Source organism: Panthera pardus, unplaced genomic scaffold, assembly GCF_024362965.1.
Source record: "Panthera pardus isolate Hobbes unplaced genomic scaffold, ASM2436296v1 HiC_scaffold_1, whole genome shotgun sequence".
NCBI classification, from domain to species: Eukaryota; Metazoa; Chordata; class Mammalia; order Carnivora; family Felidae; genus Panthera; species Panthera pardus.
Genome location: NW_026526654.1, coordinates 18,156,935 through 18,183,226, shown reverse-complemented (window position 1 = coordinate 18,183,226; position 26,292 = coordinate 18,156,935). Strand labels below are relative to the sequence as shown.

Below are 26,292 nucleotides of genomic sequence, written 5' to 3'. Positions count from 1 at the left end.
GATTTAAATGTTAACGCGCAGATTACCTATGGTTCTGGAAATAATGGTAGTCTTTATTCATAGGTGTTTACAAACTTTGTGTTAGACATGTCTATTTTAGGTCCAAATGTTTAAAAATATGGTTTATTATCAACAAAGTTTGAGAATCTAACTTGATAAATATCCTTTGTAGCATGCGTCGGAAGGAATCAATCGTTTTGATGTTCAGTCCTCCTTGAAGTATGAAGATCTGGCTCCCTGCATAACCTTGAAGAGCTGGGTCCAGACACTGCGGTATCTTTAAATGTTTTAGGGCTACAGATGTTGAGCATCGGTGTGGTGGGGAGTGGGGACATCTCTTACACTCTTTGAAAGGAGTCATCTTCTTAAATCATCTGAGTGCTGGAAATACAAATGCACTTTCTGACTTTCCAGCCTAGGAATCCTGGCAGCCCTCAAGGAGGCAGCCCCAGCAGTAGCTTCCAGCCTTAAATAACATGGAAGTAAAGCTCTGGGTGTGGCCCCTACAGGACCCAGCCTGTGATGTGTGCGTTGCCATCTGCAGTTTGGACAGGAGGGTGCGAGTCAAAACCTGTCTCCACTTCGACAGTGTTAGCAGTTGCCCCAATATTGGGATCTGGTTACGTGTTGACTATGTGTTGACATTTGAAAATGTTTTTGTAACCTCACAAGATTTAAACTATGTATTGCTGTGGTTCAGTCAGTAGAGAATTCTCTACGTGAATACTATATTAAAATACTATAAAATATACTGAAAATATAATAAAATATACAGAGTTTAGGAATGTTCATTGTCACTTATTGTGACACGCCATAGATTTTGTTGATTATAGTTTCATTGGTCTCAGTAAATGAACTCTTAAATCAGTTACCCATTTGTCTAATTACAGACCACTAAGTGCAAAAACAAAACCTTTAGGATCAAGAGATGTTTTGCCAAATAATCGTCAGCTTTATGAGATGATCCTGACCTATAACTTTCATCAAGTAAGTGTTTATATAATGAAGTATAACCTTAAAATGAACTTCTGGGTTTTGTTCATGAATCATAAAGTAAAAAATGGAAGGACAAGGGATTGAGTGTGTGTGTGTGTGCGTGTGTGTATGAAAGAGTCAAGTAATTAACTGTGGTTAATTTGGAATTATTCTTTGGAAAGTAATGATTTGTAACGATCTAAGTCCCATTTGGGTCTGAAGTCATAAACTCTAATTTACTGGTAATTTTGCCTTTGAACCTTAGTGTTTGTAATCACTGATAACTGTTCAGTGGTTAGACGTCTCATCAATGCCAGATGCCTTCTGATTATGGCAGATGGCCTGACTGCTTTCTCTGAAGCATACATTAAAACCATGAGAAGTCGGAATAACTCTTGGGTTGAATGACTAGTAAAAGGTAGTTGAAACTAGTGTAAATGTGGGATCTGAGAATTTATGTAGGACCAGTAAGATTTCAGCAGAATGCTTATTGGAACATAATATGAATTTGGTTTTAGTGTTTAGGAGATGATTGATTTCGGTGAATTGTCAAATTTCAGTTTTATCAAGTAATTAGAGGTCCTGAAGGATACATATTGTATTCATTAATGCATACAAATGGCTGGGTTTGTATTTTTAAAAGCTCGTAAAGGAGAAATATTTTCTATTACTGCCAAAATATTGGATGTTCTGCATTTTAAAAATCGGTTACCAAAAGGAAATGTTTTTAATACTTTTTTTTTTATTGTCTATTTATTTTTGAGAGAGCACAGAAGAGGGGCAGAGAGAGAGGGAGACACAGAATCCGAAGCAGGCTCCAGGCTCCGAGCTGTCAGCACAGAGCCCAACGCAGGGCTCGAGCTCAGAGACTGAAATCATGACCTGAGCCGAAGTCGGACGCTTAACCGACTGAGCCACCCAGGCGCCCTGTTTTTAATACTTTTAATGTAAAAATCTCATCAATAACAGTTTTGCAGATCTACATCAGAAATCATGTAAATCATGTCAAGTAATCATTCGTATTTTTTTTGTAGCCCAAAAGTGGGGAAGTAACTCCAAGCTGCCCACTACTTTGTGAACTATTGTATGAATCAGAATTTGACAGCCAACTGTGGATTATATTTGACCAGAACAAAAGACAAATGGGTTCGGGAGATGCCTATCCACATCAGGTATGAAATCAGTAGTGATTTTTAGAATTAACAGAGGCTGTTTCCTGAGATAATGAATCTCTGATTTCTTGTGTCTGGTAATTTTTGTTTTTCTGTTTTGTTTTTTTTTTTTAATCATATAGTTTTGTATTTACTTCTTTGACATACCAGTCGAGGCTCAGTTAGTTGTCTTGTATAAAATAGACTGTGACAACCTCTCAGCCATGTAAAGTCAGCTGATTCAAGTTTTGGGCTAGAGGAGGGCATGGGTGATGCCTGCAGACGCTGGCCAGCGTAGCTTTTTATTTTAAGTATTTCTCCTTCCTTCCCACTGTTTCCACCCATCTGAAGGCTGAAAGCGGATCATCTAAGGTCATATGAACATCTTGAAATGATCCCAGGTCTGAACTTGGTGAAAAGCACTACAGCAGTGTCTTCAGTTTACTAGAACTTTGACGTTCATTTCTTCCTGACATGGCTGTTTACTCAGCACTTACTGTATGCCAAGCACTGTGCTTGGTACGATTGTCTCAAGGGGAAAATATCTTTTATTCAAACAGTTTGTAGAAATTTCATCCGATTAAAATATCATTACCAAGAAATGAGGTATTTCCTGTAACATCTATAATCTTATGCCAGATAATGAAAATAATTTGTGCAGGTTTTTTTCAGTTCACTAGTCAGGAAATGATTTCCTTTTTCTCAAAGCAATCCCAGCCCCCCCGCCTCCTCAGTGCAGACTGGGTTACACGGTGCCATTACTTTATTGTTTACAATCTCCTCGAGAGAAAGTGCTGATGCAGGATATGGCGTTCCACGCTCCTGAACAGGCTGACTGGGTGAAACGTACTCCTCGATCTCTGCTGGCTCCCTGTTCTCCCTGTTTGGGATAAAGAGGCGCAGCGTTCTGGCTGTAAGATAAAGACGACCCGCTGTATACGCACACACGTGCACGTTATCGGTCTTAGATATCATACGGCACCTCAGTTTTGCTAGGTTTGGTGGCATTTTATCCATGTTCTAAAGACTCACAAACTAGAAAATCATGGCTCTCATCAGCCTTGAGCAGACACTGGTGTAGCTGAGAGAATGGGCATAGCCTGTTGTCGTGGCAAAGTGAGGGCTTGGGAGGCATTCCCGCCCGCAGCTCCCTTACCCTTTAGTCTGCACGTGGCCGTGGACGGTTCACATGGTGCTCTCAGCCCTGGTGTGCAGGCAGGTGTGTGCATGCTCTGTGTGTGCTGATTGTTCCTGCTTATTCTCTTACTCTGAGTTCCATTTACTTGGCTAACCCGTACTTTTCCCAATGTTCTTTGTCTTTTTTTAGTATTCTTTGAAACTGGAAAAAGGAGATTATACAATTCGACTACAGATCCGTCATGAGCAGATCAGTGATTTGGAACGTCTTAAAGATCTTCCATTTATTGTTTCTCATAGGTTGTCTAATACCTTGAGCTTAGATATTCATGAAAATCATAGCCTTGCACTTCTAGGAAAGAAGAAATCAAGTAATTTGACATTACCACCCAAATATAATCAACCATTCTTTGTTACTTCCTTACCCGATGACAAGTAAGTGGCAGTGTTGCTTACAGTTAATGTCTGTCCTAAATACTGTACTGCTTTTATGTGAGTTCATTACATTGGGCTAAATTTACGGTATATTGTCGCATACTGTTTTGGACTAAGATGATTTCTCCCTTTGATTTTTGAAATCTGAGCTACGGGAATTATTTCAGATTACAGTTGTTTTGATGGTTTACTCCGATTATCTTTGTGAGACTTTTTCTTTAGTTCCTTTTTTTTCTCTTTTAAACTTTTGTATTAGAATACCTAAAGGGGCAGGACCTGGATGCTACCTTGCAGGATCCTTAACGTTATCAAAGACTGAACTTGGAAAGAAAGCTGTAAGTATCCATTTTTTTTAATACTGAAATTACCTATTCCAAAATTTCCATTTCTTTGAAAGATGGGAATTAATCCCACACTTTAGAATGGGTAAAAGAGAAGATCTCCTTGGGGAGGGGGGGGGGGGAATTGGTAGTTTTTTTCCCAAATTACTGGAAAAGTCAATTAATACTTGATTATATTTTAAAATACTTCGTATTCTTTTTCCTAAGCCTAAGTACTCGGGTTCAGAACTGACCCTACGTTGCATGGCTAATACACTTGAATTTCCTGTGACTCATGTAGGTTAAACTTGGCTTAAGTGAATGGGACGTTTAAAATTAGAACATTTTATATGATCTTAACCGACATAATATTGTGGATCTAGAAATAAGTCAGATCTTCTAGGGTTACTTTGAGAAAACAGAATGATTATTTCTAATGAACAGTATTTTTTTTTTCAGTAGTACACACCTTTCTTTCTTGGAATTTTGCGTAATTGTCTAAATAATTACAAGATACTTCTTTTGGCATTGCCTTTATAGTTTCAAAATTATGTTATTAAAGACATGCTTCTGGTTGTTACATTTTAGAGATAAATGTTACAATTTGATAGGTACCTGTTTTAACTTTTCCATCTGTTTTCATTACAAATTTATTATCTATATGGGTCTGTCACCTTCTGTCATCATGTTAGCTCAGTGCCAGTGAAAGTTGTCATTCTTACAGTTTTGCTTTTCTCCCTAGCATTAGTTCTTTTATAGTAGCCTACCACCTGACACTGGAGTCTATAAATGCCGTTACCAAAATGAATAGATCTCATGCATCTTAACAAGTGTACTTAAACTTCTTGCCACTGTTGAACCAAAGGTCACTTATCACTGTCACAGAAGCATAATTCAGGAATTTTGTGCTTTGAAAAACTCGTTTGCCCTGATATTTCTTGAGTCTCATTTCAGTGGATACTGCAGTTGACCCATGAACAACACAGGTTTGAACTGCACGGGTCAAATTCTCTGTGGGTGTTTTGTTTTGTTTTGTTTTGTTTTGTTTTGTTTTGTTTTGTTACTAAATACAGTGCAATCCTGTAGACATATTTTCTCTTCCTTATGATTTTCCCAGTAACATTTTCTTTTCTCTAGCTTACATTAATGTAAGAATATACACAAAATGATATGTTACTTGTTTCTGTTATCATTAAAGCTTCCGGTCAACAGAAGGCTGTTCGTAGTTAAGTTCTGGGGGGGAGTCAGAAGTTATACAAGGGTTTTTGACTGGTGGGGGGGTTGGTGCCCCCAGCCCCCTGTCGTTCAAGGGTCAACTGTACTTTTTTATGTATACACTTAAGTGTCATTTGAAGAGAATCAGTAGTCACTGACATTGGAATTCATAGATGCAGATTTAAGAAGTCCTAGCTCAGTCTTTTCTTGTGGGCCTCGCTTCCTGGACAGCAGGGCTGCTTCCACTGTGGGGCTCCCCAGATGGGGAGACTGGGATGCTCACCCACATAACTCTTCTCAGACATCTGCTTCCTTGGAAAACCATTGTTACTAAAAATGCACTTTTAGCAGTTCAGAGAGATATAGTACTTCCTGGCTACATCCTTTCAGAGGCAGTTGTGAAATTAAATGATCAAAGTGTGGGATTAACTGTATTTACTACTTACGAGGTAATTACTTGAGGGGTCGATGGTTCTGAAAGAGAGCAAAAACCTAAAGGTGCAGAGTTCATATACTCGTAGCACATTGTTTATACTCTTACCTCCCTAGTCGCGTTGCTCGCTGGTGTGGTAGTTGGGAAGGTGACTGCTGTTACACTTCTGCCTTTCATGGTCACCTTGAATGAGGATGCCTGGGCGTGTGTGATTGTGATGTCCTTGAAATCAGACTCTGGACCGTCCACTAAATTTAATGTTTTTCAAGAGTGTTTTGATAACTAATGGATTTTGCTGTCCTCAATTTTTTGAATACAGAGTTGAAAAACATTTGCCCTTAGGAGTAACGTATTGGAGTGCGTTTTTATTAAAATGAGAGTGGCAGTGTTGCTTTCTTGAAAAGCCTGCCTTTGTGATCGTAGACCTGACCCTTCTAAGCACTGTGACACATGCAGGTGAGACGTAAACCGGAAGACAATTAGACCGAGGTGGTGTCTCCATCCTGTGTAGACTGTGCATGTTTTCTTACAGAATGTCGTTCTAACTCCCAGGGGCAGTCTGCAGCAAAACGACAAGGAAAATTTAAAAAGGTACTGATTGTCAGTTCTTAAAAAAGATGTCTTAAAGCCTTATTTGCGTATTAATTAAACTTTTTTTCTGTCACTACTGTAATCTTTTTTAAAAAAAATCTGTCCCTTAGTTTCCTTTCTTTAAGTTCTGCGGCGTAGTGCTTTTAGCTTATCAGTGTTGACATACTACCTTCCTGAAGTTTTCTTTCCTGCCATCAGTTGCTGGAAGACCCCTGTTTTATATGTGTGTAGAAAAAAAATTAGTGCTATTCATTTCTTAACTACAGATATGATACCAAATGGTCATATTTGAAATTTGCATATCTAAAATCCTACAGAGAAATGAATGTAATTGTTTTTTGTAGTTATATAAGCCAAAACAATTATTTTTAAAGTCTAAAAACATTCTTAAATTAGATTTGATCATTAAAATATTAAGGTATTTGAAAAAAAAAAGTGTATTCCCTGCTCTGGTGTCATCTTAGTTCTGGAAGAACAGACACAGAGCAGTGGGCAGGAGGAATGGAAATACGGACCATCGACCCAAAATTAAAACTTATGCTAAGAGCATGAGCAGGTTTAAGACCATAACTCGTGTGTGACTGATCGACTTCCCTGCAACTTATTAGACAATGTCTGATTGACTGCTGGAGCCAAATTGAACTCAAAAAAGGCAGAATTCAACTTGGGGTGTACTTAGAGAAAAGGATGTAGGTATTCAGTGAGCTCTCTGATGAAGACCTACTGGCCTCAGTCAGCATTTTCATGATTTCTCATGTTCAGGCAGGAAGCATTGCACGGAGAACTTGTATTTTAAGATATAAACAAAAGATAACACTGTTTCTTAATTCATAGTGATGTGAAACGAAATCACCATTTTAGAACAGGTAAAATTCTTTCATTTAAAAAGACTTATGAAATGTATATGTTATTATGCAATGGTAAACACTTTGTCCAAACAAAACGCCCCACTGGGAGTCGTCTTTCCGGATAGAGGACTATCTACTTCACTGTAGACCAGTATTTCTAGCTGAGATCTTGGACCCATCTGTGGGCCATGTACATTCATTTAATGACGTAGCCAGCTTCAAAATGAAAACAGAATAAAGTAAGAAGTGCCGTTCATCAGTCTCCTAAAATGAATTTCTTTTTATCTATAGATTGTTTCTCTTTGGGTCGTCCTGAAAATGGCTTGAGAGCCACTACTTCAAAAAATGAGAAAAAGGTCTTCTAGAAGCCCATTAAAAATAGAAGGTGCTTATCACAGAGGCATAGCTGGGATTTTTTTCTATTGTATATTTTGGTTGCTCTTCTGGGAGTTTTGGTGGATTTTGTTTGGATTCGGTTGTGTAAGGAAACCATTAAATGAGTAAGAAGGTTATTATTACTTGGTTAGGAAAGCTTTATATAAAGGACGTGGCAGCTAGAGTTGCCTCTTCCCATTTCTCCCTGTCTTCAGGGCAAATACGTGTGAAGCTCTTATTTTAAAAAAAATCATTATTACAGTTTTATAGTCCCATTACCAAAAAGATGTATATGTTAATTTATTGCCTGAACAAAATACCAGCTAGCTTTTGGTGCATAGCCCTCAGTGTATAGTTCCTCTGTATTTCAGTGACTTTTGATTTGAAAATCTAGGTTACCTTTTTTAAGTTCATTGTCGTATGAAAGAATATGGTTACTTTCAACAGATGATAAATAGCATTCAAATATGATACTAATTTTAAAATAGCTAGTTTGTGTGAAGGCATTAAAGTTTTGAGTTTAGCCATTAATAATTTAAGAAGAAAATTATAATTTTTGAACCAAAATTTAAATGGCAGTTATGTTGCCCAGAGAATAATTACCGGTTTTGCAGGTCGATTGGACTTTCTAAAGGAAATGGTTCACTTCAGACACTGTCAAAGTACTTGGTGAATAGCTGAAATGGATGTTTTTTTTAAAAAAATTGTTAAGTATCAACTATAGAGAACTTCAGCATTTCTGCTCTGAAGATTCATCTTGCGTACCTTTTTAAAGCATAATCAAGATTTCTCAAGATTTAATGGCACAAAATGATTTCTATTAAACTGACCCTGTACTAAGTCCTTGAGAAGTGAGTTAAAAAAATATTGACAAAAAGAACAAGTGAACATGATAAAACAAAAAATAACTCAATTTTTCTGTTGATTAGGAATTAAAACTGCCATGTTCATAATTTTTAGTAATAAAAAATTACTGTCCCAAAATATTTTATAGGATTTTATTAACACTTAAAATAGCTAATTTGACATATTTAATATTTAATAATTAAAATGCTGATCACAAAAGCTTGATTTCCCCCCACTTCAAGGTCATTCCTCATAAATTCTCCGTCTCGTGCTTTTACTGATAGTTTATGGTTGCCATGGTACTCCATTTCTTCCTATTTATAGATCTTTGTTAGAGTTTGTTGTTAATCGTACATTAAGTTAATGGATTGCTCATTTTAAATTCAATTCTGTTTTCTCTCTTCTGTACTAAAATGTAATAGCAAATGCCTTACCTTTGAGCTTCAGAGGAGGAATTGCCTCACAGCAGAGACTCCTTCCCATCCTGACAGTTGCCCCTGTCCCTAATCAGGCAAGGAGGAGGGGATCTAAGGGAGGCTCACATTAGAGTAGAGTCAACACGGCCAACAAGGTTGCCTCCTGCAGGCAAGTGTCCACATTCTAGTGCAGTGGGTTCCAAAGAGAATAGGACTGTAGTCAGAGGGTCAGCATTTGAGGCTGTCTCTGCCCCTTAACTCTTCAGTGGATTGTCTGTGCTGCACGGATGACACTGAGTGAGTGATCCTTTCCCAGAAGAACCTGATGGTTAATTAGCAACTCAGATTTTGCAGATGCTTGAACTCGGTTTTGCCCGCGCAGTGCCCACTTAGGAAGGCGACCTCAGGAGGAGGGGGGAAGGATGGGTAGCAGGGTCCTGAGGAGCTGGCCCAAGCAGAACCCCTGCTTCTTTTCCCCCATCTCACTCTGCACACGCGACCTTGGCTTGCCAGTGCTGGCTCCCAGCCTCCAAGCGGGGCCCTGAGATGGCTGCAGGTGGATGTGTGTGGTTCCGTCCTCCCAGTGGTCCTAGCGGGCTTCAGACGGGTCCTGTCGAAGTGTGGCTCCCGTTTGACGTCGGAATGCTGTCAGAACTGCAGCACTAGTTGCTTATAAAATTTAATTGTGAGAATTGCTAACGTGGGGATATCCGTGTTGTATTTACACCTGAAAATCCTATTTGGGGGAACGTGGGGGCTTGCAATACTATTTTCTTTGACTTAACCCGTGTAAAGTTTTTTTCTGAGATTCCTGTGATTAGGGGAGTAAAAGTCTTCTTGATAACATAATTTTTTCAGTTTTAGAAACTTTGTTAATTAAAACAAAAGGTTTGAATTTAGCAGCGTTTTTAATATAAACCTGAAGATAGAGTTGGAGAAGTTGACCTAATAAATAATGACTTAATTAAGGGCACCTGGTTATTGTGCCAGAAACAGATTAGCCAGCGTAATATGGGGTTTGATTTCCCAGATAATGCATTAGTTTCCACCAATAAAGACTTCTGTGCTTTCATAGAATAGAGGGAAATAGATGTAATTAGAATTCCATTTCTCTGCTCTCTTGTAAGCGAAGCTTCTCAAACCATCTGTGCCTGTTTACTTCCCACTCTGTCTGCATCTCTCCCAGGCAGCCCTTATCCCCCGCTGTCCATGGAAACAGCTACTCTCTTGTCATCTCTTGCCGTGGTAACAGCCACTGCTGCCGTTTGGTTCTTCGGGATTCTGTGGCAGGCCCCGCCCCAGCTACAGGCCCTGGTTGACCACTCCTCTCTGCCCACTTGTCCTCACAGCCCCTCTGGGGCCCGTCTCCCTCACTCCCAAGCATCTTTGAAACCGTAGAATGCTTTGGATCAAGGCCTGGGCTTCCTCTTCCCCTCCCTCAGCCCTGCTCAGTCTTATTTGTCCCCAACTTGCAACCCCATCAACACCACTGTCAATTCTGCATCATGGATTTCTAATCCGTCCCCTTCTTCCTCTTCTACGGCCTCTTCTTCACATCAGGGCGGTGCTGGGAATTCTAGCTTTGCTCCCTAACTTGTCTCCCTCCTTCTTGACTTCGGCCATCTATCATCCATTCTCCAAATAGTATGAAGAGCTATTAAAAACAAACCAACATTTTTCACATGTGTAGGATCCAAAGTCATTAAATAAAGAGCAGAAAGAAGTCTTTAATCATGCCACTGCCTTGCCTACAACTGTCCTGTAGGCTTCCTCTTGCATTTAGAATAAAATCTGTATTTTTGTGCCATATTCCATCAGCCCCACTTACTATGGTTGCTGCCCATTTGCTCTTGCTGTGTCCACAAGCTCGGGTTTTTATACGTCCTCCTCTTCTGTCTTCAGACTCTTCTCCCTCTCCTCGTTTGGGTCGGTTAGGTTCATTGAGGCTCTTCCATTTAGGTCATGTGGGTTCACTTAGACAGGGTAGTCCCTGTTCCAGCACCACTGTGTCTGTGCTGTTCCCCCACTGTACTGAGCAGCTGCTCTCTGTCCCTGCATTCTGTTTCATTTTCTTCCTATTGTGTGGGATTAGCCGAAACTATTCATTACTTGTATGTGTCTGTCTTGCCCCACTGGGATGTGTTCCCCAAGGGCAAGGAAGGGCCTTGTCTGCTTTGTTCTTCACCTTGTAGAGCTTCACAGGGCCTCAATAAGTCCTGTCGATTGAATGAAAAAAGAAAATTTTTCTTTAAATTTTCTTAGAAAAGAGGGTCTTTTTTAAAATTCTAAGTTATTTCCTTCCCTTCTCAGGTATAAGATGTGAAAGGTCAGTAGACTTTCATAATTAGTACTTTTTGTAATTAGTCTCTTAGGTAAAACTAAGAATACAAAAACACTCAAATGGAGGAAAGTTTGTTCTTGCCTCTTTTATTTTTTTAAAGATCTTTAAGTAATCTGTGCACCCAGCATGGGGCTCGAACTCACAACCCCAAGATCAAGAGTTGCATGCTCCACAGACTGAACAAGCCAAGTGTCCTTTACCTCCTTTATTTTAGAGGAGATTTAGAAGCAACAGTACTTTAAAGTTTGAGAGAAAATTCCTTTGGTCACAGATTGGATTTTGTTTTTGAGTTTTTTTGAGGGAGAGAGAGAGAGCAAGTGGGGAAAGGGCGGGGGGTGGGGGAGAGAATCCCAAGCAGGCTCCACACTGAGCACAGAGCCCAACGTGGGGTGCAGTCCCACAAACCGTGAGATCATGACCTAAGCCGAAACCAAGAGTCGTGATGCTTAACCAACTGAGCCACCCAGGAGCCCCACAGATTGGAAATGTTTATGTATTGTGGCCCTTAGGATCTGGAATATAATGTAGTACAACTCAGTGCAGCCTGTGTTACGTGATATTCAGGTATTGAAGATGATTGTAATTATGTAAAATGAAACATGTTAATCTGAGACTCTTTCCACATTCATAGGATGTGATCCCTGTTCATTACTACCTAATATCTCCGCCAACAAAGACTAAGAATGGCGGCAAAGATAAAGAAAAAGAGTCAGAAAAAGAGAAAGACTTGAAAGAAGAGTTTACTGAAGCATTACGAGATCTTAAAATTCAGTGGATGACAAAGTAAGTTTTTAATGGATTTTGATCCTCTGTTTACTTATTTTTCCGGTTACGACAGTGTCACGTACAGGTTCATAGGCCATATTCAGGAATGTTAACAGTGGGTGGAAGGGTTAGACGTGCTTTTATTTTAATCACTTAATTTTGATTTGCCCTCAGAAGAGAATTTTATTAGGATGTGTGAAGAAAATAAAAATCACTTTTTTGCCTACTCTCCAGGGGTGGTCGTTGTCCTATCATTATTTTCTCCGTATTTACACATGTAGCAGTATGAATGATGTTGTGTTCCAGTGACTGTTTGATGATGAGCATTTCTTGGGTCATTTGATAGTCCTTTAAAATACCATTTTTAATGACCACATAGGAGGTGGTCCTGTTGATGAAATGTAACCTACTTAAATACTCTATTTGGCATGTACTTTGGCATATACATTTATAGCTTTTCTCCATAATGCTGTGCCGGACATTTTTATACATACAGTGTTTTAAAATAATCCATTAAGGGCATCTGGGTGTCTCAGTCAGTTAAGCGTCCAACTTCAGCTCAGGTCATGATCTCATAGTTCATGGGATTGAGCCCCAGGTTGGGCTGTGCGCTGACAGCATGGAGCCGGCTTAGGATTACTCTCTCACCGTCTCTCTCTCCCTCTCTGCCCTTCCCCGAAATCAAGAGTCAGACACTTAACCCACTGAGCCACCCAGGTGACCCTGGATCATTCTTAAAGATCATAGGTCATAGGTGCAGAGCCCTATTCCCCAAGGTGTCTCCTCTGTCAGCGCAATTGTGATGTGGAGCTCCAACTCACAACTGCAAGATCATGACCTGAGCCAGAATCAAGAATCAGACGCTTAATTAACTGAGCCACCCAGGCACCCCTCTTATTGAACTCTTAATTGAAATAATTTTCAATTTGATTTGCTTCTCTGGGGTTTTTTATATTTGTTTTTTATTTATACTCCCGGCAAATAATGATAATCCTTGTCAGTGATTACATTTCAGATTGATGCCTTTCTTATGTTATGGATTGGGACTTCAAATAATGTTAAATAATAGGGAAGACAAATTGTTTTCTTTTTAAAAGAAATGTTTCTCTCTTTCTTCTATACATAGGCTGGATTCTAGTGACATTTATAATGAATTGAAAGAAACATATCCTAATTATCTTCCTCTGTACGTTGCAAGACTTCATCAGTTGGATGCTGAAAAGGTTGGACGTGTTCAATCTTAATAGGAGTATTTTATTTTATTTGTAACATGAGATACAGTTCGTATGTTTAGTGAAAATGCAGTTTTGTATTTGTTTTGTGCTTCTGCCAAATGAAAACATGTTTCCTCAAATTGAATGTTGTATTGACTATTTTCATGAAGGTAATTACAGAACGTACTCATTCCTGTGAGGTCAGCCTAAGACTCCCGCTCACAGTTTTCATCAGTGGGAGGAGGAATAGATAAAGAAATCCTAAGGATCACTTTTCTGACATTCACCTCAGGAGCAGTGGTCCTGGCCTGCTGCAGATCTAAACACCGTCAGCAAAAGAATTCCTGCTTTTCATGAACTTTGCTCATTTTTAAAATTGGCCATAGTTCCAAGCTATCTTAACACGGACCAGCTCTCGCTGGTAATGATGGCCGGTAGGAAGGTGCTCGTGGCCAATCAGAAATTGTCAAGGGTGCAGAGTGAACTTGAAGGTGTTGAAGGGAGACCTCTGAGACTAGCAAAAGAGGAGAAGACTGCTGAGAGCACCTGGAGCACCATGGCAACCGTATAGTTAGACTGTTGGGTGCATTCTCGTTTATTCTCACCTTCATGGTTTTAGCAATAAGTTAGGAAGAATTTGTTCATCAGCCGTTTGTTTTTTGGGGGGTCTTTTTGGGTTTGTTTTGTTTTGTTTTACTTCTCTTTCCGTGTGGTGTGCGGCTGGAGTAACAAAGCAGGTCATGTTTCTAAGAGGCCCAGAAAAGGAGTTGCCTGGGTAGAAAGCTGTTTACATTTCTATGACCACCTTTTACCTCCTTTATTTGCACCGTTTAACATCAGTGGGGAATGTGAATGAGGTCTTTTCTAGAGATGCTGACACTGCAGCCCCCACACTATGAGGCAACACACACACACCCCCCCCCCCCACAACCACTGCCAGCAGAGGGCTGGGCCCCTGACTCTGGAGCCGCCACCCTTGCGTTTGAGACGGAAGCGAAGGGACTTGGATGGACTCGCTGACACCATTTCTTTTCTGATTTCTTCTTTTTCTTCCTCCCTAGGAACGAATGAAAAGACTTAATGAAATTGTTGAGGCTGCAAATGCTGTCATTTCTCACATAGACCAGACGGCCCTTGCAGTTTATATTGCGATGAAGACTGACCCCAGGCCCGATGCAGCTACTATAAAAAAGTACCTAACCAGTAAATAATCTTTCTTGCATCTCATTTCTTAGTTACTTTTTAAAATTATGGACAATATTCTTTTCTGAGAATTGTTGTGTCCCTAGAATTATCAGTATTTGAATATCCACCCGTAGACAGTTTGTAAGAATTCTTTCCAGTTGTTGCAGATTTAAGCAAAAGAAAAGGACTTTGCCTTCTCTACCTTTTGGTGCTGCTGGTCTGGAGAGATTTGAGTAGCTGTGACCTAGCGGTCCTCCCATTTGGGAATCGGTGTGAATGTGACATGTGCAGAGGCAAACACCTAACACCCTGCAAAATCAGTTTCTAAACTGCTTATTGACCAATAGCGTGAAAAGCCCAGGTTTATGTAATGCCTGGTAACCCAAATAGAAATAAAGTTAGATTGAAACCATCATAGCCACTTGAGTTAGGAACCGGCTTTAGAGTATTCTGTGCGGTAAAGGGAAAGGGAGGTTTAGCTTTAATAAAACCCAGTGCGAGGCACCGCTCTGTGGTGGGTGAGCATGTGGCCCCCATGTGTTGTGTGAGGGTCCCTCAGCCTCACCTCTGCCTTCCCTGAACTCTCTTGTACCACTTTCCTCTCTGTCACTTTGGTTCATGTTCACCCGAGGGTCATTACCTGCAAGGGGAGAAACACCGCCTCCTCTTACAGCTGTTGTAACGAATGAACCAGAAGTGTTGAGTCCGCCCAGGAAGTGCTGCGATTCTTCTTCAGGATTCCGTCTGCTAGGCAGAATCCTTCTTTCTACATGAAGTTCCTGATTCTGAACTGCCGGAACTCTTGGCATTACGCTACGTTCTAAATTGCTAGAACTGTTGGCAGTACTAATGCTGTAGCTCTTACAAATGTTACAGTTTTTAAGCAGAATAAGATTTATTCAGGTTAGGTTGTTGGCGTTGTGCGCACCCTTTCCCACCTTCTAAGGGAACAGTCTCAAAGGGTGCTGTTTTGTCCATTTCTGAAGTGCCAGGTATGTACAGGGAAATCTTTGGGGTATATTAAATACGTGACCTCATTTAATCTTCTAAAAGACATACCAAGTAGGAGTGTTTTTACCCTGTATCTGCAGAAGAGCAGACAGGCTCAGAGACTGCGTGGCCAGCCTCGGGTGCCGGAGCCGGAAGTGGGAGAGCCGATCACACCTGCTCTGCCCTGGCCTGGGCCCCTTCATGTCTTGATAAGCAGCCCCTTGCATTCCCACTCGTCGTGAGAAGATTCCCACGCCACTGACCTTTGTCTCTTGGCCCGACCCCTCCCCTCCATCTCCTTCGTAACTGCTGTCTGCTGACAAGCCCCTTTCTCCTGGTCCTCAGGCATCCATATCTCAGCCCACAGCCATATCCCAATGTCTTCTGTCTCCCGTGGGGCCCCTGGCTTCTCACTGGAGTAGTCTACACTGCACCCTACTACCTGAATTACACTCCGTGTTAACCCTCTTTCAGGAGTCGTCTGGGCTTGATCACCTGTGAGAAGCTCATTGCCAGAGACAGTGGCCCCTTTGAGGCTGCCTTGACCTCACTGCGGTATCTGTTATCAGCTGCCCCCATCCTTCCTAGCATCTGTTGTTTCTTAGTTTGGGAAAATAGTATCTCTTCAGATTCGTGTGTGTAGGAAATAACATGCGTGGGCTCGTTTTGAAATTTCAGTAAATATTAAGGTCCATTTATCCCTGCTCATACTTTGGCCTGTCTTTCCTAAATCTTCCTGTCCATGAAGGAAGCTCTTAATTCGCGGTTAAAGTGAGCTCACAAGACCCAGAGTAGTTGTGTTTTCAATCTTGTTAGTCCCTTTTTTCTCACAGTTTTTATCTCAGGTGCTGACTCCAGTGACTGTCAAAAAGTAACAGTCTGATAGGATCCTGGCTTTAAAGATTGTAGCTGTAGTGACTTTGACTTTCACACCTGCTGGGATAAAACTAGAAAGGAGGTGTCAGATGTGAAAATTAAGAGAAGCTGGTTAGTCTTTAGCAACCTTAGATCGGTTTGTCCACGCTTATAATTAAGGTATTTGCCGTGGCCCTTGCTTTGGCCAAACCACGATGGGCTCAGACATGCCACGCTGAGCAGAGGGCCTCGTCCAGGCCTGGGGCTCCTTGTTCTGGGGCGAGGGCCTCAGGAGCGGGCCGCATTTCTTCCATTTCTTGTAGCAGCAGCCGGAGAGCAGGAGCAGCAGCCCAGCATTCATTTCTCATTTCCATGCAAAACTGCTTTTACTGCGGTCACTCATGAGTCAGAAATTGCGATAGCCATTTTGTGATCTTAAAAATGATATGAGCTTTTCGCAGGTGATCCGATATCAAGTTTCAGTTAAACTTAATTTATTTAGGCCATTAAAGTATTTGATTGAAGCTCTTCCTAAAATATGGCTATCGCCACTTTGATCGGTACCTAACTAGATTTGATTCAAAGATGTTTGTGGAGCAAACACTGCAGTAAAGCACCACTGAGAGGAATGTGAAAAAATGAACAGGACGCTCTTAGAAAGCGTGCGCTCTGATACAGAAGATGCAGTTGCTAGGTGGGGTAAGATTGACAGTTACAATGAATACTTTAAAGTGTGAAAGCCCATTGGAAGCAGAGCTGACTTCCTTTTGAGTGGAGAAAGCCTCGTGGATGAAAGTACGTAGTCAGTACTAAATTAGATGAGGGTGGGAAATGAATATTCTAGATATGTGGGATTCAGGTTACTGGATCAGAGAACACTGAAATAGGGGTCTTGTGGGTAACTTAATCCAGGCCTGGCAAGTACAGCACACCTGTGCCACCCCTGAAATTCTGCCTCCTTCCAGCCCTTCCTGGGGCAGCTGGGTCCAGCCAGGACTGCCGTGAACGATCAAACCTGCCTTGCCGATCCACTTCTGTTCCAAGGCCCCCTTTCTCCGGCACAAGACGGGGACGGTGATTGTGTCCCACTCCTCGGCTGCTGTAAAAGCATAAATGCGGTGCTGGTGGCAAGACATTTCAGACGGCGGCTGGTCGGGCACCCGGTAGAGGAGAAGCTGCGTCCATGCCCTACAGCTCCCAGATCTTTTTGTTCCTGAGCCCAGAGTAACCAAGCAGTTCCCAGGCGCATTTCCACAGAGAGAGTGAAAGTTGGTTCTTTTAAGCTTTGGAACTCTTGGCTGAGTTCCAAAGTCTTAGGCACCTTTTTTGGCAAAGTTTTATCTACTTTGCAGATGTATTAAGGAGGGTGACTTTGTTGGGTTGTAACAGGTTGTTTTGGCTTCTTATTTTAATTGCCTTTCACGCTATAATTCCTGTTGATTTTAGAGTGCCTGCAGATTTCATATGTTGCACATTCCACTCCGGGTCCTTCAGAATCATTCTCACTCTTACACAGTTTGTTCACCGGTGTCTGAGTGCCTCGGAGACACGCGCCCAGCGCTTGTAGTCCTCATTGCCCTCACATGTGCGGGACATGAATTGGACAAAATGCCCAGATCAGCAAGTATCCTAAAGACTCACACTGTCCCCTGGAGTGTAGGTTGTTACTGTATTTCATTCAGCGATGATTTATTGAGTTTCTGGTCTCTGCCAAGCATTGTCTGGGCACTTGAAATACATCAGAAGGACATGGCTCCCGCCCTGAAGCAGGACCATGTTACCATCGCGACTAAGAGCAGGCTGTCCAGAAGTAGCTTCAGGTTCTGCGTCTGTTACTGCCTAACTGTAGGACCTTGAACAGATCTCTGTGCCTCAGCTTCCTCCTTGGCAAAATGGGGATGATTACTAACTAGTATCTTACTCATAGAATTATTCTGACTGCAGATGAGTTCTGTATATAAAAGTGCACGTCCAGGGTAAGCGTCATACAGTGTTTGCTCTGTTTATAAATGAAAGTCTACTTCTGAAAGAACTTGTGTGTGTCTGTACATAAATCTGTAATGATTGCTATTTATAAGAAATCTATAGAAGAGTTCCTTAGCTGACAGAACTTAGAACTGAACTGTCCTTCATTTCTGTTGGTTTATGGCCTCTGTTTCAGCCAGATACAGCTGTCGTGACTCAATCTGTATGTGTAATGCAGTGGCTCATTTGATGTTTGTTAGAAATAAGGACTTTTATTTGATGGATAATGCAGGTGTAAATACACAGCTGTACAATATCTCTGCGTTGTAAATCTGAGGCAGAGAACGCATGAATTCAGTTTCAGATAAGTCTGTACTTTTAAAAAATGATTTACTGATCTGTGAGTTATTTTTTGGTTTGGAACACAGTGATATGGACAAACAAAAATCTACCCTCGTGGATGCCCTTTGTAGAAAAGGATGTGCCCTAGCTGACCACCTGCTTCACGCACAAGATCAAGATGGGGCCGTTTCAGGTGATACGGAAGGAAGAGAGGAGGAAGGAGAGAGCACTCTGGATTCTCTGACGGAAACTTTTTGGGAAACTACAAAATGGACTGATCTTTTTGACAATAAGGTAACCTGTCTGCCTCTTGTTTGGGCGCAGTTCTTGGGGGTTGCTTCACAAACCTTTCTTGGGCCCCATTGCCTCCTCTTTGCCGTTCCCCAGCTGCCTGGCCAGAAGAGGAAGACAATACATGGAATGTGGCTAAGCTGGGCTCTGAAGAAGACTCTGTGTTTAGTGAGACCTCATTTGTCTTGCCTGTTTTAAACCGTTCTACCATTCTCTTCTCTGTCTGCATAGCAGCCTTTTGGTGAAGGCAGTTACTTACGAAGCTAGAATTAAGAGCATCTCGAGGTCGTGTTTGTGCCTTCCTGCATCTGTCTATGTGCTGATTTGTCGGGGGTGGAGGGGGGTTGCTGGTTACTTTACATGTCATTTTTCTCAAAACCTCTTTGACTTTTAAATAATTATCACCTGGATTTATAGCTCATCAACTTTAAAATCCAGTTCAAAAAAAGTCACATTGATGAACTTTTTGGATGTGGGTTATAAAAACATTTTAAATCTCTTTTAGCTCTCTACTAGAATTCTCACGGTAGGGATTATATAACTCCCAAGTTGCTGTCAGTCTTCCTTTCTTCTGGAGATAAAAATAAACTAAATGAAATCAGTGGAAATCTCCTGACCCAGCACAAGCCCTTGTTTGTGTTTTACTAGACAGATGCTTGTTTTCTGGATTCACTGTGATCATTTGTAGTACAGACCTCTGAGATAGGAGAAAAGTTTTCACCACAGCACAGTCGTGCTCCTGCCGTGGAAACGGAGTCCTAGGCAGGAAACTGCAGGAGCCAGTGTCACAGCAGAGCTTGAGAATTTGGATCTGAAATCAGGCCCTGGAGTGCAAATCCCACTTCTTCCATTGTTATCTGTATGACCCTCAGCAAGTTTCTGAAACCTGCTGAATGAGTACTCAGTACACGGAAGGGCCTCCGTGATACTTGCTCTTATTCTGAACACACACCTGTTGCACGTCTGCTCCCCACCCAGTGCTGTGCTTGCTGCTGGGAAAAGATAAGAGCCTGGTGGATAAAAACTTGACGAGCCCCGTAATAAAACCATTACGAATAATCCCGTATCTCCGTATCTGCCGCAATACTGCTGTATCAGGGGCCAGGCACTGTATTACCTGTCCGTTTAGCACCTTTGTTACAGTTGAACACCTTGCTTGGCTCTAGAACACAAATAAATGTGATAGGATTGCTTTCTTTGAGGTAATTCTCCATATTCTGAAGGTGGAGACCAAAAACGTAAATAAATGGTTACAGGTATATTTGACAGATGCAGTAATTAAAGGCACCAACGTATACACAAGGAATTGACAGCGTAAGAACGTGTTTGTATAATAGAACACTTTTTTTTTTTTTTTTTTTTTACTTTTATCCCCTTTTGCAGTTTTGGTAATTTATAACGAGGTTTTCATAGTTCTGTACTTCCCTCCTTACTCGCGTTTTTGTGATCACTTCTGTCAGCTCCCCTTTGCATTAGGAGATGTTTTGGTATGGATGCCAAGAACTAGTGATTCATCAGAGCTTCATTTTTTTCCCCAACACAAGTTACCTGTTTTGTGGCATATTTAACTTTTATTCTTTCAAAACATTTTTGAAATTTGCTTGATGGAAAATGTTCATTTTAAAAGCTACACTTCTGTTAAGGCCTTCATCTTTTCCTTATTGAAGCTCTAAGCCATACAGTGTAAATATTTCATAGATAAGCTTTATCTTGTTTTACCTTATAGGTTTTAACATTTGCATACAAGCATGCATTAGTAAATAAAATGTATGGGAGAGGCCTTAAATTTGCAACTAAACTTGTGGAAGAAAAACCAACAAAAGAAAACTGGAAAAATTGTATTCAAGTAAGTGATATAAAATCGTCACTGTTAAGTGTCCCCTCCATATTGCATAGTGACAAATTAGAGCCTTATGGTAGTGATTTAGCGATACTGACTTTATCATGACAGATTGCTACTCCAATTAATGTAATGCGAACTATAAAATGAAAGCATGAGAGACCGCCAATAAGCTATTTACATTTTTTAAACTTTTCTTATTAAATTTTAATTTTTTTTAAATGTTTATTCATTTTTGAGAGACAGAACGTGAGCAGGGGAAGGGCAGAGAGAGAGGGAGACATAGAATCTGAAGCAGGCTCCAGGCTCTGAGTTGTCAGCACAGAGCCTGATGGGGGGCTCAAACTCCCAGACCTCGAGATCATGACCTGAGCTGAAGTTGAATGCTTACCTGACTGAGCCACCCAGGGGCCCCATTATTATTAAATTTTTAAAACTCCTGTCCAGAAAGGATAGAAGGGCTGTACTTAGCCTCAGATGTTTACAACGTAGGCAAAGTGCATTATGAATTTTAGATGTATAGTCAGAAGACAGTTTTCTTTATGAAGAAAACAAACAGAATTGCTTTTCAATACATGTTGGCTCAGTTCTAAAATGGTTGAATTTTTAGAGTTTATATTTCAATATTCTTCATTTGAAGTGATAGGCCATTTTGTGATTTTACCACATTCTGTATTATATGCAGAGAAATTATGTGGTTGATACTAGAAACAGGAGGTAAGAAATGCTGTTCTTTCTGTACAAGTTAATTGTCAAGTATAAAGTTTACTGAATTCCAGAGAAATCACTGTAGCCTCATCCTGTCTCTGGGCCTGGTTTGTTCCTGAAGGATATTATGGGGTTGGGCAGCTTGGTCATGCCAAATGTGGCCAAGGCTCTGGTCTCCGTACCCAAGGTATTCTTTGAATGTAAAACTAATCAGTAGGTTCCTAGGGAAATTTTTTATAATTAGAGGAAACTACAGGTTATCTTTACTCTTAGACCTTTTCTGGCATACCTTCACCAGTCCAAATTGTGAGACATTTTAACTCAGTTCTTCAGATGTTTGAACAGGTTAAGAGAAATCTTTCTGCAACTCACCATAAGGTGTGTAGTGTGATTCTTATCACATCAACTATAATCTGTGAGCTCTCACATCCGTAAAGCCCGTGACTCACCCAGACATTGACACCAGGGGGTGTTTCATAATTTGTGTCCCCTGCACTCTGTTCCTGTACTGCCTGCCCTCCACACTGCTGCTGGGAAAGATGGCTTTTGACACCTCCTGGTGAGGCCCCGGGCGCATGTAGGATAAAATCCAAACTCCTCCCCGTGGCCCATAAGGCCCATGTGATGTGGCTCCTGCCTTCCTCCCCAGCCACATCTCATCACACTTCCCTGGAATGGCTCTGCTCCCATCTCGAGAGCCGCCTCTGCCTGGCCGAAGCAGCCTCGGCCCTTCCCACCGTGGGACCCAGCTCGTCCAGCTGTGTGGAGAGCTCTTTCCCCGACTGGCAGAGTAGGTCTCTTCTTCAGGTTTCCTCTTAAATGTCATCTCCCCGGAGATCCCACTTGTGACCATCTCACTTCCCAGCCCCTCTGTTATGTCACCATTGTATACCTGACATGTACATCTTAATTATGGACTCGCCTATTCATCTGCTCATGGATTTGCTTTGGCACTCTTTGGTTTTCCTGAACAGAACAGAACTTTCCTGAAAGTGAGAAGTGAGTTTGTTCAGTGCTGTTTTCCCGAGGTCTAGAATAGTGTTTGACTTCCAGTCAGACAGAGAATGAAAGGCAGCTAGGTTGGTAGGAAGGAAGGGAACAAGTGTGTCAGGATTGAAGAAAGAAAGACAGAAAGGCTAGTAGAAAGACAGGAAAGAAGGAAGGTTGGGCGGGATGGTCATAATCACCTGTTTAGGTTGGTTGGTAGGAAAATGAGTAGGTTAGTTGATGGTAAGGAAGAACAATTGGTAGGAAGGGTGGTGGGTGGTTGGGTTGGGATGGAAGGAAAGTTCTATGTGCTACTTTATTATCATTAAATATTTAATGCAGAATTTACCCTGAATATTGAGCTTGAAAAATCTGTTCTTTAATAATAAATTTTTGTGTTCTGTTCTAGCTGATGAAGTTACTTGGATGGACCCATTGTGCATCTTTTACTGAAAACTGGCTTCCCATCATGTATCCTCCTGATTATTGTGTATTCTAAAATAGGAACCAAGACTTTAAATTTTAAAAAAAGAAAGTTTTATAGTGAATGGATATAAAAACAAATTTGTGGCATTTTTAGTCTAATGCATGTTTTCATCCGCTATCAAATACTGATTATTAAAATGATGTGTATTTATCAGAGAATTTGCTGGCGTGTGGCTTAATACATGTAAATCTAGACCTCTGACATCATGGTGTTTTTTTAATGCCTCACATGGCTGGCACTGGGCTGTGCCCTGACTGCCAGCACCAAGGACTTTCGGTTGGGTTGCAGATATCACTTGCATGATAGGTTTTGAACAGTGACTTTTAACTGCAAACCTGTAAAATTCTATTTTTTATTTTATAAACAAACAGGGTTTTAACATGCTCAACTTTAATTTTTTTCAATTGTATGAAGGCCTTAAAAAGCTACATTAAGCGTAGCTAAAATTATTTATTGGACTAAAAAAATAGCAGAACTTCATTTCCAGATTTTTTTTTCTTTTTTTTTTCTTTTTCTTTTTTTTTCTTTTTCTTTTGGTAAAGGTTTACATTTGATTAAGGGGAAAAAAACCGGCACAAATGAGTGTGTGGCAATTGCTGGAGCATAACTGCTTCTCACTAAATCAGTCTTCATCTTGGAGTTATTTCAGGTCAGTCATTTTTAACATCCTTTTGACGTGCAGAGAGCATCAGAATGAACTAATACGTGTATAAGTGCCAGACTGATAAATCTTTATCAGGTATTGTAAAGATACACATATGGTATGTTTGTTAAAGTTGAAATAATGTAAACACGTGAATACCTGTGCAAAACCAAGATCACAGTATATACCATATGCATTCTGATACCTTGATTTTTTTTATAAATAATAAAAGTGAATATTGAAGCTTCTTAAAGTTGGTCTTAATTTTTCATAAATAAAATTTGGGGTTAAGACAATATATTAGATCAACAGAAAAAAATTCAACGTGAGGTAATTTATATTTCCTATAGGCTTGCAATTATTTGAATATATTGCCAGTTCTTATTATGTGACTAACTTTTGTGTATGTTTTTTGGCTTTTTATTTATCTTTCTGGCTACCATACTTGCTTCTCTCATCCATCCTCTCTCCATAAAATAAAAAGACACACGTAGACGATATTGAAAAGCCTCTACTCACTTAAGCAAACGTGTTTGTGTGTGTGGTTATGGTTTTTAAATCTTGTTCCCTTAGAATGTACTACTGCAAAAGGCCTCCCAGTTCATCCTGTCTGGTCACTCATAACTGGTTTGGGGCAGTTGACCCCTTTATCTGATAAAAACAGAGCCTTTAGGAAAACTACAATTATGCTTGCAAACATTTTCCACATGATTTCTGAGCCATCTAGAATTCAAAGTCCCATCAGTGAACAGCCACATGCATATTCTCGCCAACACCCGTGCTTTCATGCTCACTCCTGCGGGTTCCCGTGTGTCCATACAGTCCGTGAGGAAATGGAGAGGCTCGGAAAGGGTAGGGTGACTGACTGACTGGTTATTAGAGAATCCGTTTTCAAACCCAGGTCTTGCCGTTCCTAGTAAGTGCTGCCTGCGTGCGCAGAGCCGGGGGGGCGGGGCAGCCACAGGTGGAAGCTTGGGTCCTTCTCAGGTCTTTCGTGAGGATGCGCACAGCCCTAGAATGCACGGGGTCCTCTACATACCCAGGTCTCGAAGCCCGTGTGACATCTCCTTTCCCAGCTTTTCCTCCTAAGCCTTTTGATTAGCCCCAGCTGTTTGCCATCTCAGGCAGCCACAAAAATCACACAGTTGCCTGTAATTATCCAGACGGCCTCCCCTTGGGAAAAGGCTTCTGGGCCTGAGATCGGAGCCCCGTTACATTCAGATAGGCTTGCACACGGGGTTCTCTGGGGAATAAGCGTTACAAGCTTTGAAGGAGCTCCCAACCCTATTCGGCCCCCTCAGGTGACTGTCAGGCTGCTGGTGTTCAAGGCGACCATGCAGCTGGAGACGCGATGGGAACGGGGCAGTTGGACACGTCACAGGGTATGCTGTTCTGACTGACGTCCGGCCACCTCCGAGCAAACACGTCTCGGGTCGCGACATGGTTAATTTCACAGTTCTGAAAAAAGTTGCCTCAATTTTTGCCAGTTTCTCATTAGTAATGGAGAAAATCTTCAAGTGCTTTTTCACTGACAAAATTGTCCCCCATTTTCAAGGACCTCACACTTTTTTTTAGAATCCATGTTTAAATTTTAACATAAATTTAAGGTTAGAAACTTTCTGGTGGTACGTTTTGATTTTTTTAATTTAATGTTAATTTCTTTTTGAGAGAGAGCGAGGGAGACAGAATCTGAAGCAAGCTCCAGGCTCGGAGCTGTCAGCACCAAGCCCAACGCAAGGGCTCGAACCCACCAATCACGAGATCCTGACCTGAGCAGAAGTTGAATGCTTAACTGCTTAACCGACTGAGCCACCCAGACACCCCCCGGGTGGTATGTTGAAGTACTACCTGCTGAGTTATGTGAAGATGCAATCCTAGGATCCTTCAAATGTGACTTATTTTTACATAAAATACCATTGTTCCAGAGCTTTCAGATTTCTCACTTTATCCCTCAGGTTTGGGTCTTTTGGCTATATTTTTTAATGTGGAAGAAGAATTCAGCCCATGGTGGATTTTCGCTATCCTAATCTTCAAACACAATGTGGAGCTCCAGGTACAGGAGGCGGCCGGGCCCTCCCAACAGGCTGGTTACTGGTTGTGTGTGTGTGTGTGTGTGTGTGTGTGTGTGTGATGCTGTGAGTTGCTGGCCTCCCTTTGGTACTGAAAAGCAAACAAGTGAATTACGTGTTTTCAGGGGGAGGTAGCAAAATAACAGAGTTTTTTAATAGTACACAGTAAAGCATGAATATTTTCGGGGAAGTTTTGTTTTTGGGGTTTTTTTTTTATAAGGGTCAATAAGCCCTACCTGTTCTCAGTTCGAACAAAAACTTCTATATCTAATTACTATGTATGTCTTCTGTTGGAGCTAACGTCTTCCACAGATGATAGAATTTTGCAATGAAGATTGGTTAGTTTGCTGTGGAAGTTAGACATCCACAGACTGGCAGGATCTGCTTTGAACTGTGTGATTCATAGACCAGCTCTGAGGGTGAAACCTGGGTGAGAGGCCGTGACCATGATGGGGGGTGGGGGGGCAGCCCTACAAAGCTGTCTTGTCAGCCTCTGCTTTCTGTCCCAATCACACTGTCTCCATGGTGACAGCTGCACCCACATAAGCTCTAGAAGAAAGTGTCCTCAGTAAAGTCATTCTTGTTTCTTTGTGATTTGGTTAATACAGGAGGAAAATAGTACTTTAAAAAGCCAGGGATAGGGGGCGCCTGGGTGGCTCAGTGGGTTGAACATCTGTCTCTTGATGACCTCACAGTTTATGGGGTCGGGCTCTGCGCTGACAGTGAAGATTGGGATTCTCGCCCTCCCTCTCTCTCTCTGCCCCTCCGCAATCTCTTTCTTTCTCTATCAAAGTAAATTTAAAAAAAAAAGCCAGGTACACTATTTCTGTTTCCCCTTTCTGATAATGGTGGCCAATTTTTGCTCCAC

The 26,292-nt window shown here is 41.3% G+C and overlaps 1 protein-coding gene across 7 annotated transcripts in view; it reads left to right on the top strand.

Annotated features, from left to right (window-relative positions):
* Positions 1–23,608, top strand: part of TPP2 (tripeptidyl peptidase 2) — a 67,794-nt gene extending 44,186 nt beyond the window's left edge. The window contains exons 19-31 of one of the 7 annotated variants that reach the window (XM_019443942.2): positions 173–273; positions 891–987; positions 2,010–2,147; positions 3,454–3,698; positions 3,955–4,033; positions 6,219–6,257; positions 11,715–11,866; positions 12,975–13,071; positions 14,124–14,254; positions 18,531–18,693; positions 18,787–18,858; positions 20,417–20,536; positions 22,635–23,608. In XM_019443942.2, coding sequence (XP_019299487.1) covers positions 173–273; positions 891–987; positions 2,010–2,147; positions 3,454–3,698; positions 3,955–4,033; positions 6,219–6,257; positions 11,715–11,866; positions 12,975–13,071; positions 14,124–14,254; positions 18,531–18,693; positions 18,787–18,858; positions 20,417–20,536; positions 22,635–22,724 — 1,524 coding nt within the window. In that variant the 3' untranslated portion in view covers positions 22,725–23,608. Of the gene's footprint in view, positions 1–172; positions 274–890; positions 988–2,009; positions 2,148–3,453; positions 3,699–3,954; positions 4,034–6,218; positions 6,258–11,714; positions 11,867–12,974; positions 13,072–14,123; positions 14,266–18,485; positions 18,694–18,786; positions 18,859–20,416; positions 20,537–22,634 lie in introns of those variants that run through there. The other 6 variants (XM_019443939.2, XM_019443941.2, XM_019443943.2 and 3 more) reach the window with 6 other exon arrangements.
* Positions 23,609–26,292: the final 2,684 nt, after the last annotated feature.